At 37.1% G+C, this 12,848-nt stretch overlaps 1 protein-coding gene across 2 annotated transcripts in view; it reads right to left on the reverse strand.

Annotated features, from left to right (window-relative positions):
- The window catches only part of LOC141907414 (3-hydroxyisobutyrate dehydrogenase, mitochondrial-like), a 31,715-nt gene extending 19,068 nt beyond the window's left edge, over positions 1-12,647 (reverse strand). The window contains exon 1 of one of the 2 annotated variants that reach the window (XM_074797045.1): positions 12,516-12,647. In XM_074797045.1, the coding sequence (XP_074653146.1) occupies positions 12,516-12,609 (94 nt within the window). In that variant the 5' untranslated portion in view covers positions 12,610-12,647. Of the gene's footprint in view, positions 1-10,629; positions 10,732-12,515 lie in introns of those variants that run through there. The other variant, XM_074797046.1, reaches the window with a different exon arrangement.
- Positions 12,648-12,848: the final 201 nt, after the last annotated feature.

A 12,848-nucleotide genomic window follows, 5' to 3' on the forward strand; every position in this document is an offset into this window, starting at 1 on the left:
CCGTCACAAGCAAACGTTTCACAAAAAGATAGTTTCACAAAGTCAGATTTAATTAATAACAGGATATACATATAAAGGAGCATCTCAAAATTTCAATATTTGTGTCAATTAGAATAACTGTCTAATTCTTTCTTAATATGCCAAAGTTGGAACTAGGGTCTATTGACTTTCAAATGAGAGAGCACAGACAAAGATTACAAAACATACTAAAAACTAACAGTTCATTAATACTAAATTAGTACCGTACTTAAAGTTATCGCAGGTAATGAAAGGGTTCATCGCATTTCAAATATATTACACTAGCTTGAAACTAAAAGATTACAAAACATACTACAAACTAGCAGTTCATTAATTCTAAATTAGTACCGTACTTATGCAGGTTATGAAATGGTTCATCGCACTTCAAATATATTACACTAGCCTGAAACTAAAATATCTAGAATTAAAAGTTCACTATTGCTTATGATTCATGGCATTGCACTGCTCAAATATACCACATTGTCAACAAGAGTTAACAGTTCAAAAATATTACAGTTCGAAATTTAGAGATATTACAAATAAAAAGTTCATTATTCTTATCAATTCTAACAATTCATTTTATTTAAAGAGTGTTTATCCCAACGAAAGATTCAATTGCGCAGTTCAAACACATTTCAGTCTCATTGCAAATGAACAAAATTGGAGAAACATTTTGCTTTGAAATGTTCTTCTTGAAAATCACCAAGTGGGGATTTTTACCTACTTTGAATATTTGGGGATTTTTACCTAGAAGACTTTTACCCAGGGGATATTTAGCTAGGGGATTTTTACCTCAGGGATTTTTACCTACAACCGGTCTGTAGACTTGGGGGTAGGGGCAGTTAAAATAGTACTGTTGCATATAAGGGATGGAGAGTTAAAAATGGGTATTTCTTGCTGCATTCCGAAAGATCCCTTAAGAGGATAAAAAGTGGGCAATAAAATTTGCAGTGGATATTTTACCGTATACAGTAGAGTGTTTATTTCCGCTATTTTACTGTACATCGTCGCTGATTGGCTGATTTACGTCGCGCATGCGCACATAGGTGCGCGATAGAAAATTTGAGGAGAACAGAGTTAGAGAAAATAGAGCGGATTGTACAAGACTCGAAACCGGGCTAGTAAGTTACTATCGCGGCGTCTTCCCACTAGACAACCGAGCTCACTGAAAACCAACGGAATGTTTTAACTATCTATAGTAACCCTAACCTTACCCTAATCCTATACCTAGGGGTAAAACAGACCCTAACCCCCCCCCTCCCTGACCCTAATCCTAACCCTCTGGGTCCTTTAGACCCTAAATATGTGGATACTACAAAGTGTCTTCTTGACTTATTCTGACTAGCTGACAAATTCAGAAAAAAATGACGTCACTTGACGTCCGGTTTGATGCTCATGGGGAAATCGAAAGTAAAATTACGTCACGCTAAAATCTGGCAGCCCATTGACTAAAATACGGTAACTTATGGATCGGGTTATTTCAGAATTTATCTATTTCATGAAATTTAGAATAAGATTGGGTCGATGAATAGTTTAACAATGAACCGCATTGATCGATTGAGTTGAAAATAGCTGAAATTCCCTTAGCAACGGGAGCGAATTCATAATAACAAATGCGGCCGCCACACAGTTCAGCGAGCAGGTTCGAATCCTGGAGAATTACACTCTCGCGCACACAGCAGTCAATCCCAACCATAGAACTGAAATACGTTTTTTTATCAAATTTAATGAGCAACATCGCAGCAACATCGCGGTCGGCAAAAACATTAGTCTCTACCCCTTCTTCACCAAATAAGGAATTCGCTACCACTGGCCACATGCGCTGCTTATTTTGAACTGTAGATTCCCAGTACTAGATATCCCAGAGGATTAGAAACAAATGTATAATTTTTTGCCAGAGAAATCAATTTTCGTACTGACATCTGTATTTCCTGCTAATTCAATTTTTTTCTAACAGAGAATAATTTTTCGATTGAATGCGTTTCAACGTGTATTCGATTTTTTTTTCCTACAAGGTAATTAAGGGATGCGTTGTAATCTTCTCGTCTTCCTTTTATTTTCAAATGGAGCTTATTTCTAAATTAACCACCAGGTTAAAATTCTTCAATATTGCAAAAACCTCTCTCAGTTTCCACCATAGAAATGTCATGGTTACATGATGATTTCAGTGACAAAGAGTTTTAAACGACCATTAAAAATTCTTGACACAAAATCTAAATCGAAATAATAATCTTTTTAGCAGACAGTGGTACCGAGACCTAGTTTATATTTAAGTAAGAAATTTTTCTTCAAATTCTTTTCCCGCAAAAATTCATTTCATCCGTTTCCTCATAATTTTCTAACAGAAAATAAGCCCAGAAATTAAGCCCAGAAATTCATTCAGAAATGACTCAAACCTTAGAGTTACAGTTTCATCCAGGGGCGTAGCCACTGGTGCGACAACCCCATTATGCTAAAACGTCATCAAGTTGTTGAAGTTGTCAGTGGTGCAAAAGTATTTCGTTCGGAGGCGTTACCGCCCAGTGACTCCCGAGTTTTGTTTATGCGGTAACAGTGTCACATCTGAACCATGCACCTGATCTCACAGTATCGAAGTAACCGAATTCAGTTAACTTTTTCAAATTACTTTAGAGCGACTTCTGGTTATATTTCACTGATTATGTAGGTGTTTTATACATTCAAAATTGACCAAAATAAAGGATTTGACCAAGAAAATTCTGCTGAAATGCCGAGAGATGAAAACTGAGACATTCGAGAGAGTATTGATTGTACAATAAGCTAACATCAGTTCTGCTATTTCTTTATCAATAAGTCAGTGGCCAGTGGCAGATCCGGCCTACCACTAGTGTATCGAGGGGTACTCAGGTTTGCCCTTATATCTTTCTAGTTCGTGGTTTTGGCAGGCCCTTGTACTAACATAAATGTTTTATTCCGGGCAAGTATTCTGGAAGTAGTATAAAAATGGTCAATTTGAATCTAAACGGAAATAGTTAACTTCTAGGGGATAGATGTTATGCCCCAAATATGCTTAAAGATTGCATCTCAGAGCCTTGAAAAATCAAAATTTTCTGGGGATTTCTGCCCCAAGATCCCCCGTTTTGTGCTATGATATAGTTGTCCTTCCAGTTCAGCAGGACGCCGCTCTGAGGTGGCGAAATATCTGGATCGCTCCCTAGACCAAAGATAACCTTTGAGGCTTTATATTATCTACTGAAAAATTATTTGAATATGAGCTCTCATAGCCAACAGAACGCATCTCAGACGTTTTAATGTTCAAAATTTTCTTGGGGGGGGGGGCAAACCCCCTTATAGACATCGCGCCTTCGGCGCTCATTTGGATATACTGTTATGATAGGCAACTTTTGATGTTTATAAAACATGCGTAAATCGATAGCAGTTCATAATACATACAACTCTATTCACTGGGAATTCCTAAACGGGCATGTTTTGACTAATGGTTTTTCAATGTCTATTTGCTATTGTTCATTAGGAATTCACAAACGAGCAAGTTTTGGCTTAATGATTATTTAATGTTTATCTGTTTTTGTTACTGGATTAGTGTCTCGGATTAATAAGAAATATTTTGGATATAGTTTTCAAGACAATAGTAAAAATCCAAAGGGATTAGTCAAGTTGCTCGTCGGCCCTCCCCAAATGAGGTGGCGTTGGTAACGAGAATAGTTCCTTGGAAACCAAATTTTGAAAGTATAAAAATAAGAGACATAGCTCAACTAGTTGGAGAGTACCCGGGAGAGCAACAGGGAAGAACACGCTCAAGAAATTAGGAAACACAGATTTGTAAAAGGTGTCAATACATTGGAAACACGAGTCTAATAAAATAGTTGTATTATCCAGGAAGAAAGACACTCTAAATATTTGAATGGATATATGAAAGCTGTGGGTACTGGAGTTTGTAATGGGTAGTGTAGTGTGATCTGTGTGCATTTGTGGCCAGCACACAGATCACATTGTTCAATGGGGTTTGGTCCAGGACTCGCGAGATTTTCAACAACACGGAAGTAACGTGTAATAAATGATGACTTGAATTGCATGACTACCTACCACCCCTCATTATTGTTGGAAAACTAAACGTTCCGCACTGACTAACTAGGGGTCCAGGGACACCATGCCCACTTGGGAAGTGGTTCCAAATGCTCAACAATCTAACAATTTCAATATTCAACACCCCCTGGTGACCATATACAGAATGCAATGACCTTGAAACTCACCACAATCATAGAACATGTCAGCAGCTACGATTTTGTAACTGATTGTGATAACAAAATATGCCTCGTTACCACTTAAATATGGAAATACTAAGTTATTCTACTATTCAACGCCCCCTGGTGACCATATTCAAAACCCAATGACCTTGAAACTCACCACAATCATAGAACATGTCACGAACTATAACTTTGTAATTGATCATGGTAACAAAATATGCCTAGGTACCAATATAATAAGGAAATACTAAGTTATTCTACTATTCAACGCCCCCTGGTGACCATATAGAATAACTAATGGCCTTAAAACTTGCCACAATCATAGATGATGTCATGAGCTACAACTTTGCAATTGCTTGTGGTTACAAAATATGCATTGATACGAATATAATATAGAAATACTAAGATATTGCATTATTCAACGCCCCCTGGTGGCCATATACACAAACCAATGACCTCGAAACTCACCACAATCATAGAACACGTTATGAGCTGCAACTTTCTAACTGATTGTGGTAACAAAATACGTTTAGGTATCAATATAATGTGGAAAAACTTTTTCCCACTTACGAATGAGTACTGCTGACACCAAGATGGCCGCCAATTGCGTCATAATTGGCTGATGAAAAATACCTGTCTCAGGTATAAAACATCCCTTTCCAAAGAATACCTATCACAAATTGCAATGAGAAATGATAAACCAGTAGGAAGCTACAGGACTCAGAATTTGGGCCAAAATTAACGTTTTTGGGCACTAAAAAGGTCATAGGACGGCCATCTTGAATCCGATCAACCCAATTTTTGTTAAGCTGATGGGCCCTGGGGGAATTCACATATATCCGAAAGTTCAAGGTAATTGATCAAAGCGTCTTCAAAATTTCCCTCAAAAAGTTCAAAAATGTGTAAAAAGTGCTGATTTTGGCGAACAACAATGGCTGCCAGTCGGCCGTCTTGAATCTGACAGGGCCAGTTTTTGGGCTGACGATGTGTCTAGGGTAGATACATGTGTAACCCAAATATCAAGACATTACCTTGAAGCGTCTTCAAAACTTCCCAAAATAACTGGATTCCGTCTACGGACGGACGGACGCTACGACGGACGGACGACGGACGAAAAGTGAACGCAATAGCCCGCTGGGACTAAAGTCCCAAGTGGGCTAAAAATTAGTAATAACATTTTAGAAATGGCCAGAATTTTAACTTATGTTCTATCTCATTTTTATTTTACAATTGCGATTGGTATAATTTTTTTTTAAACGGCCGTTAAGGCTTCATGTTTCGTCTGCAATTTACTGCAAATAGTTACACAACTACGCACATTTCAGTGTTTTTGGCAGCTGTACACTCAATCGGCACCGTTCGTGACTAGCTTCACTGCGGAATTATCATTAATTAACATCGCCATATCACATCATCAACTTATATTGTGCCTTAAAACCCTAACAGCCGAAATAATTGAAATGCACACACGATTTCTATCATTGAAAATTGAGAGTGGCCATGTTTGTGTTTGCTGCTTCGCGTAAATCCCGCACGGTGGCGGAACCGCGCGGAGTGGGGCCGATACGTCTAGATTTCTGAATATATACACATGAGTTATTTATTTATTTATCGTCTCGGGTCAAAATTCAATTTGTGTCGTTGTGCGGAGCTGAGGAAGGATACGCTCTCCCGCGATATTTCGGTTCCTTCTTTGGGTCGCATAACAATACCTACGAGCAATATCTAACAGATAATTGCTTGTAGGATATACGCGCCTTCGGGTTGTCGCAACGACGAATTTTAGGTGGCTACGCCCCTGTCATCCTCTTTCCGCTCACCCCTTAACTATGGCATTAATTTTCAATTTTCCAAGTTTTAACTGTATGAATTGATTTAATTTCTTCATTAATTTAAGGAAGTGGATATTTTGCCAATGTGGCATTATTTTAGTTAACGCTATTTTGCGTCATGAAGAGGTTTTGAACAAAATTTTAAATCTAATTTTTTTGTATAAAACATTCACCGTATGCATCTATAATAGTCTCGAGAAAAAATTTTTAAATATCTTTATCCAAACTCGAGAAAAGCCCGTAGCAACGGCCCTAGCAACAGGACCCTCGCGTTTGCGCGGTGATGTTGATGACGTCATTCTGAGAACACATCGCCTGCAGCACACTCAGAAGCGTTATTATACAATGCTCATTTTCGTTGAATATCGCGCTAATTTTACCATCTTTTGAATACCTTGGCTGTGTGTAGCTATGAACTGTACCCACAAAGGCAGCGACAAATTTTAATGGCTGACACCAAAGATTTGGCCCCAAGATGATGGACCGTAAGAGCGAGAACACCCGGCCTATGTGTAAACTAGCTTCACACTTAAGAGAAAGATTCTCGCAAATATTATGGCGAACATAAACTTGGATACACAAATCTAAGAGCCTTTTTATCCTGCCAAGTGACGCTATTTTCGCTAATTAAATACGTAATAAGAGATACGCGCTTTCCACTGCATATAGTAGCCTACTGGCTTTCCCCAGTGACCCACATTGCCGTAGTATGTACTACATACTTACTGACTGTATGTATGCAGGACACATTACTTTTACACGGCCGGGATGGCGCAGGCTTGGCTGGGATTCACAAACAAGTTTACGGTTTCATTACGCTTTTGTGGTCCAGTACTGGATAAAAATATCTCTACCCACAGAAATATCTGCGATGTCTATATCAGTCATCCCCTCCGCGTGGTTTTTACAGAAGGAATGATTAATGACCATTAATGCTCGCTGCTCCAAACGTAGAAAAATGCTGTACTCTAGTCACAAATTCCTTCATTCTAAGGCATCAGGTTTAAATTAAATGGAATAATTTCGTCTGTCTATTAATAGGCCTAACAACTGTTGCCTTGGCTTCCTAAACATCAGACGTTTGATTGGAATCTGATGTATTTTAGTCACTATTTTGCACACTACACCATGTTGTTTTTGTTTGGGTTCTCAGAATGACGTCACACTTCCGAGAAGGAATCATCGCGGCCGATCAAAAGTCTCGTTTTAACACTAATTGAAGAATTAAAAATTAATTTCTTGACCACTAAATCAATAAATAGGGTATAATTGATGATAAAAAATACTTTTAGCCATATCTCAAAAACCTCTTTATGACCCCTTTAAGATCGTCATGTGAGGTGTTATAGGCATCAAACAAACTACGAATCGGTTGTGCGTTGATTACAACAACTAGGGGTCCAGGGACACCATTCCCACTTGGGAAATGGTTTCAAATGCTCAACAATATAACAATTTCAATATTCAACGCCCCTGGTGACCATATACAAAAACCAATGACCTTGAAACTCACCACAATCATAGAACATGTCAGCAGCTACGATTTTGTAATTGATTGTGATATCAAAATATGCCTCGTTACCAATCTAATATGGAAATACTAAGTAATTATACTATTCAATGCCCCCTGGTGACCATATGCAAAACCCAATGACCTTGAAACTCACCACAATAATAGAACATGTCATAAACTACAACTTTGTAATTGATCATGGTAACAAAATATGCATAGGTACCACTCTCATAAGGAAATACTAAGTTATTCTACTATTCAACGCCCTATTTAACAATATGTTTCCATGCCTACATACCAAACTTCAGTTGGTAGGCATGGAGACATATTGTTAAACTTTCAAATTATGGAGTCTCTTTTCTCTCATGAACCCCTTTCAATAAAAACTTTTTGGATATCCTTCAATACAGTTTGAAGTGAATTAAAAAACGATGTTTAAGGTCGACTGCCTGTCCTTTCTGGTCCTACTAAGACCTTTATCAGGTATGTACTACCAAAAATGAGCGAGCTAGGCCACCCGGAATGCTCTCAAGTCAGGTTGAAATAGACATTAGTAGGTGGTCGAGTGGTATGACCGGTCATCCTTATTACCGAGATGATGTATTTTACCGAGATGAACCGAGATGAAATTAAATAAAACATATTTATTTATTCCATATCGATTTTAACCATTGAAATCATATTATATCAGTAATAAATGCCTGCTGGAGTCATATTTTACATATTTTGTCGGATATTTTTGTAGAAAAATAACTTTTAACTTTACCGAGATGAGATCGTCGATCAATCAAATTCAATGAAATTTTATTGCTAACCGAGTTTACGTATTTGAAGTCCAATTTTTCTTAAATAAATAAATATGTAAAATATGACTCTAGAAGGTATTTATTACTGATATTACATGATTTCAAGTGTTAAAATCAATAAGGAATAAATAAATATGTTATATTTAATTTCATCTCGGTTGATCTCGGTTCATCTCAGTAAAATACATCATCTCGGTAATTAGGATGACCGGGTATGACGCTGCGCTAGTAATTTACTGGCCCGGGTTCGAGTCTCGCTCTATTTTTCTCTAACTCTGTTTTCCACACTTTCCTTGAATTTTCTAAGTCGCGCATGCGTGGCGTAAATAAGCCAATCAGCGACGATGTAAGGTAAAATAGCGGAAATAAATACTCAGCCGTAGCCTCTATATACTAAGGTAGGTATGTTCATGTCCGCGCGGGGCGCCACTATCGATTGTGACGACCATTATTGATTAGGAAAAGTGTGATGCGCGTTTTTACTACGCGTTTTGACATCGCGTAGTAAAATCATTCATAAAACCTGTCTATCAATGCAAATGAGCTAAAATCTTTTGGAATCAACCAATAAGATCGATCTTTATCACTTGGGGGTTGGTTTAGTGTATAAATCCGCATTTTAGTCGAAGAAAATAGAAATCGAAATATACCCTTTTTCAAGAGCAAAATTCGTCAGCTTAGGACCCGGAATAAGCGACGAATCATCAGGAATCGGAAGGTTTAGGATCTTAAAATTCAAATACTGAAGACCGCATGATTTTATTTCGTGTCGGGGCTGCCGGAAAAGTCGATGTCTAAGTTTTGCGTTGAAGCGAGCGATACAAAATGGCGGCCGGCACTTGTTATTGAATGACGACGCGCCGCGTTGCTCGTGATGAGATCAATATTCAACAATTATTCATCGGTCTAGCGGTGAATTATTGTATTTATTTTCCGATTCATAATTATTCATCACTATATTTCTGAATATTAGGACAGATTTAGCGAAATGATCGGCAAAAAAAATGTTTGCGCGCGGATCGCCACTACGCTCCCGTCGGTAAAGCGGCTGTTGAAAGAGGGAGGCGTCTAATGGGATGAATTGAGGCTTGTGACGGGCAAAAATAGAGGCGCGTGATGGGACAGTGAGGCTCCCGAGGGGATTTCCCAAAAGCAGCAAAATTGAAATATATATAAAATATTGTTGAAATTTAGCTCAAAACAAAACAAATGGATTATTATTTAGTTATTATTAGTAGTATTATTACTATTGCTTGGTTTATGTTTCTAAACTGATTGATTTTATTATGATATCATGAATATATTTCAAATTTCAGCGTTTTGAGCTAGGCCAAGCCTAATTTTCTGCTTTTCTTAACTAAAATTCATTTAGCAAATATATATAAAATTGGTATATTTAAATCATTTTGCAATAGGAGCCTATGGCTATAGACCTAACTGACAGGCCTTGATAATCATGTTTATTCATTTCAAAAATAATGTAGTGAAAAAAATAATTTCATCTGAAATCATATCAATATTTCTCAATATTTCACATTTTTTCTTGCCGTTACCATGGAAACCTAATAATAATAATCTATATAATAATAGATATTCCTAGATAAACTCAGGGCAAACATAAACTATTGATAACTAGTTATTCTATCCCCTTTCTACATCATAACTTTTGATCTAACATCGATATTTTCATTATTTTACCATTTTTCGGCTGGTTTCCATGGAAACCATAGGCATTTGGAATCAGATAAAAATTTGGGTCTTTCAACTGTCACCTGAAAGTGCTATAAGTGTATTGCTCTTTAAATTTCTAGTCTATCTCTTTTAGTTTAAGAGATATTGAAGTTTGTTTAGGCCTACATGAAATATTGCCTTCTTAGATCACAGTTTTTGTGTATTGAAACATCAAGACACTTTTCACTCAAATTTTCAAACTTCAATTTGCTATATTTAAAAAACTACTGAAGATAATTCAAAAAGCATATCGTTATTTGAGCCCTCCCCATTCCAACAAGCTTTCTTTCAGTAAGATTGCAGCTATTTGAATTTTTTATGGATATAGCTAACTTAGTTAGTTACCTAATCGTTGGTGGTAAGCTTTTTATAATCGGATGGGCTTATACCAACGTAAGGGATGACAAGGACCAAAACACGGTTGAAAAAAGTAACACTTCAAAAATATACTTTCTATTCACTTCAGTCCACAATTAATGGCTTAATTCACAAACTAACACAGGTACCTTTCGAAATAATCCAATTTTACGTATGTTTCGAGCGAGTAATCAACATCATTATTTTGAGAAATTTATTAATTTCTCCACAAATTTCGCCATTGGCCGCCATTTCTCTGTATTGCACATGTGGCATGATAAGACAAGGTGCCCCACAAGGATTTATATAAAACTTCCAAGACGAAACGACAATTTTTATTTTTGATGGTTTTCCAACTTATATTTCAAATCTTCGTGTTTTCCATAACAAATAATGAAACAATAAATTTCTGGTAAAAGAAAAATGTGAATAAGTGTTGATTTCTTAATTTTTTTCAATTTCGTCGTTTCGCTTCATTAGTTAATGCTGTTGTCCTGGCCTCAGTCCACAGGTGCCAGCACCTCCAGTAATTTTCAAAATGGCAGCTGTTGACTAGACGGAAATTTACTCTCACTTTACGGCCGATTTGCACATGGATTAAGATCGTCAGGTGAGGTGTTATAGGTATCAGACAAACTACGAATCTGTTGTGCCTCGATTACAACAAAAATTAGACGGATATCTAAAGAGACAATGAAATGCCAGGCAAATTACTCGTCAGTCAAATTGGCTGACGAAGATTTCATACAAAAATGACCTTCCCATTCCTGACTGTGGTTTGTGAAAATATCCGATCGTGAAACTAAACCACAGACAGGTTACTGACTATAGCTAACTAAGGGGTCATTCATTTATTAGTATTACGTACGCATTGATTAAGGGAGGGGGAGGGGTCAGTGCAATTGCGTACTGTAATGCTTAATGTATATGAAAAAATGGCCGATTTCGCGTACCGAGGGGGAGGGGGGGTTGAAAAATGCAAATTTTAAGCGTACGTAATAAATGAATGATCCCTTTAAACGGTAAAATATCCACTGCCAAAAAAAATTAAGTTATGGTGACACTGTAGTCAGTAACCTGACTGTGGTTTAGTTTCACGATCGGATATTTTCACAAACCACAGTCAGGAATGGGAAGGTCATTTTTGTATGAAATCTTCGTCAGCCAATTTGACTGACGAGTAATTTGCCTGGCATTTCATTGTCTCTTAAGATATCTGTCTCATTTTTGTTGTAATCGACGCACAACAGATTCGTAGTTTGTCTGATACCTATAACACCTCACCTGACGATCTTAATCCATGTGCAAATCGGCCGTAAAGTGAGAGTAAATTTCCGTCCAGTCAACAGCTGCCATTTTGAAAATTACTGGAGGTGCTGGCACCTGTGGACTGAGGCCAGGACAACAGCACAAACTAACAAAGCGAAACGACGAAATTTAAAAAAATTAAAAAATCAACACTTATTCACATTTTTCTTTTACCAGAAATTTATTATTTCATTATTTATTATGGAAAACACGAAGACTTGAAATAAAAGTTGGAAAACCATCAAAAATAAAAATTGTCGTTTCGTCTTGGAAGTTTTATATAAATCCTTGTAGGTCCCCTTGTCTTATCATGCCACATGTGCAATACAGAGAAATGGCGGCCAATGGCGAAATTTGTGGAGAAATTAATTAATTTCTCAAAATAATGTTGATTAATCACTCGAAACATACATAAAATTGGATTATTTCGAAAGGTACCTGTGTTAGTTTGTGAATTAAGCCATTAATTGTGGACTGAAGTGAATAGAAAGTATATTTTTGAAGTGTTACTTTTTTCAACCGTGTTTTGGTCCTTGTCATCCCTAACGTTGGTATAAGCCCATCCGATTATAAAAAGCTTACCACCAACGATTAGGTAACTAACTAGTGACACTGACGAGGCGTCCGTCACTTAGATTTCATCTATTACATATTATAACATAATTTCAAAACGACAGAAATAATGGGTTGAAAACATATTCAAATATTCATGATGTCAGATAATTACGTCTCAGGTTGTGATGACAACTGTTTGATAAAGAAAGAAACCCCGGAAAAAAAATTCTAGTGGACGCCATGTTGAATATACCGGCAATTTGCATCTAGGGCAATCTTAAGACCTGCTGCATATAGCGTCACAAGCCCCGAGGCTTGTCACGCCATATTGGGGCCTGACACGCCATGTGGTAAACGTAAAATGAAAATCAAATCCTATGCATGAGATGAAACGTCGACTAAGTCTCGCGGGTTTTTCTTCCGAAGTTGAAATATTCGGTTGGATATTAATTTGTCTTAGATGATTTACAACGTATTATATATACATAATAAGAACTACATATTA

The sequence above is a fragment of the Tubulanus polymorphus genome, chromosome 6 (assembly GCF_964204645.1).
Source record: "Tubulanus polymorphus chromosome 6, tnTubPoly1.2, whole genome shotgun sequence".
NCBI classification, from domain to species: Eukaryota; Metazoa; Nemertea; class Palaeonemertea; order Tubulaniformes; family Tubulanidae; genus Tubulanus; species Tubulanus polymorphus.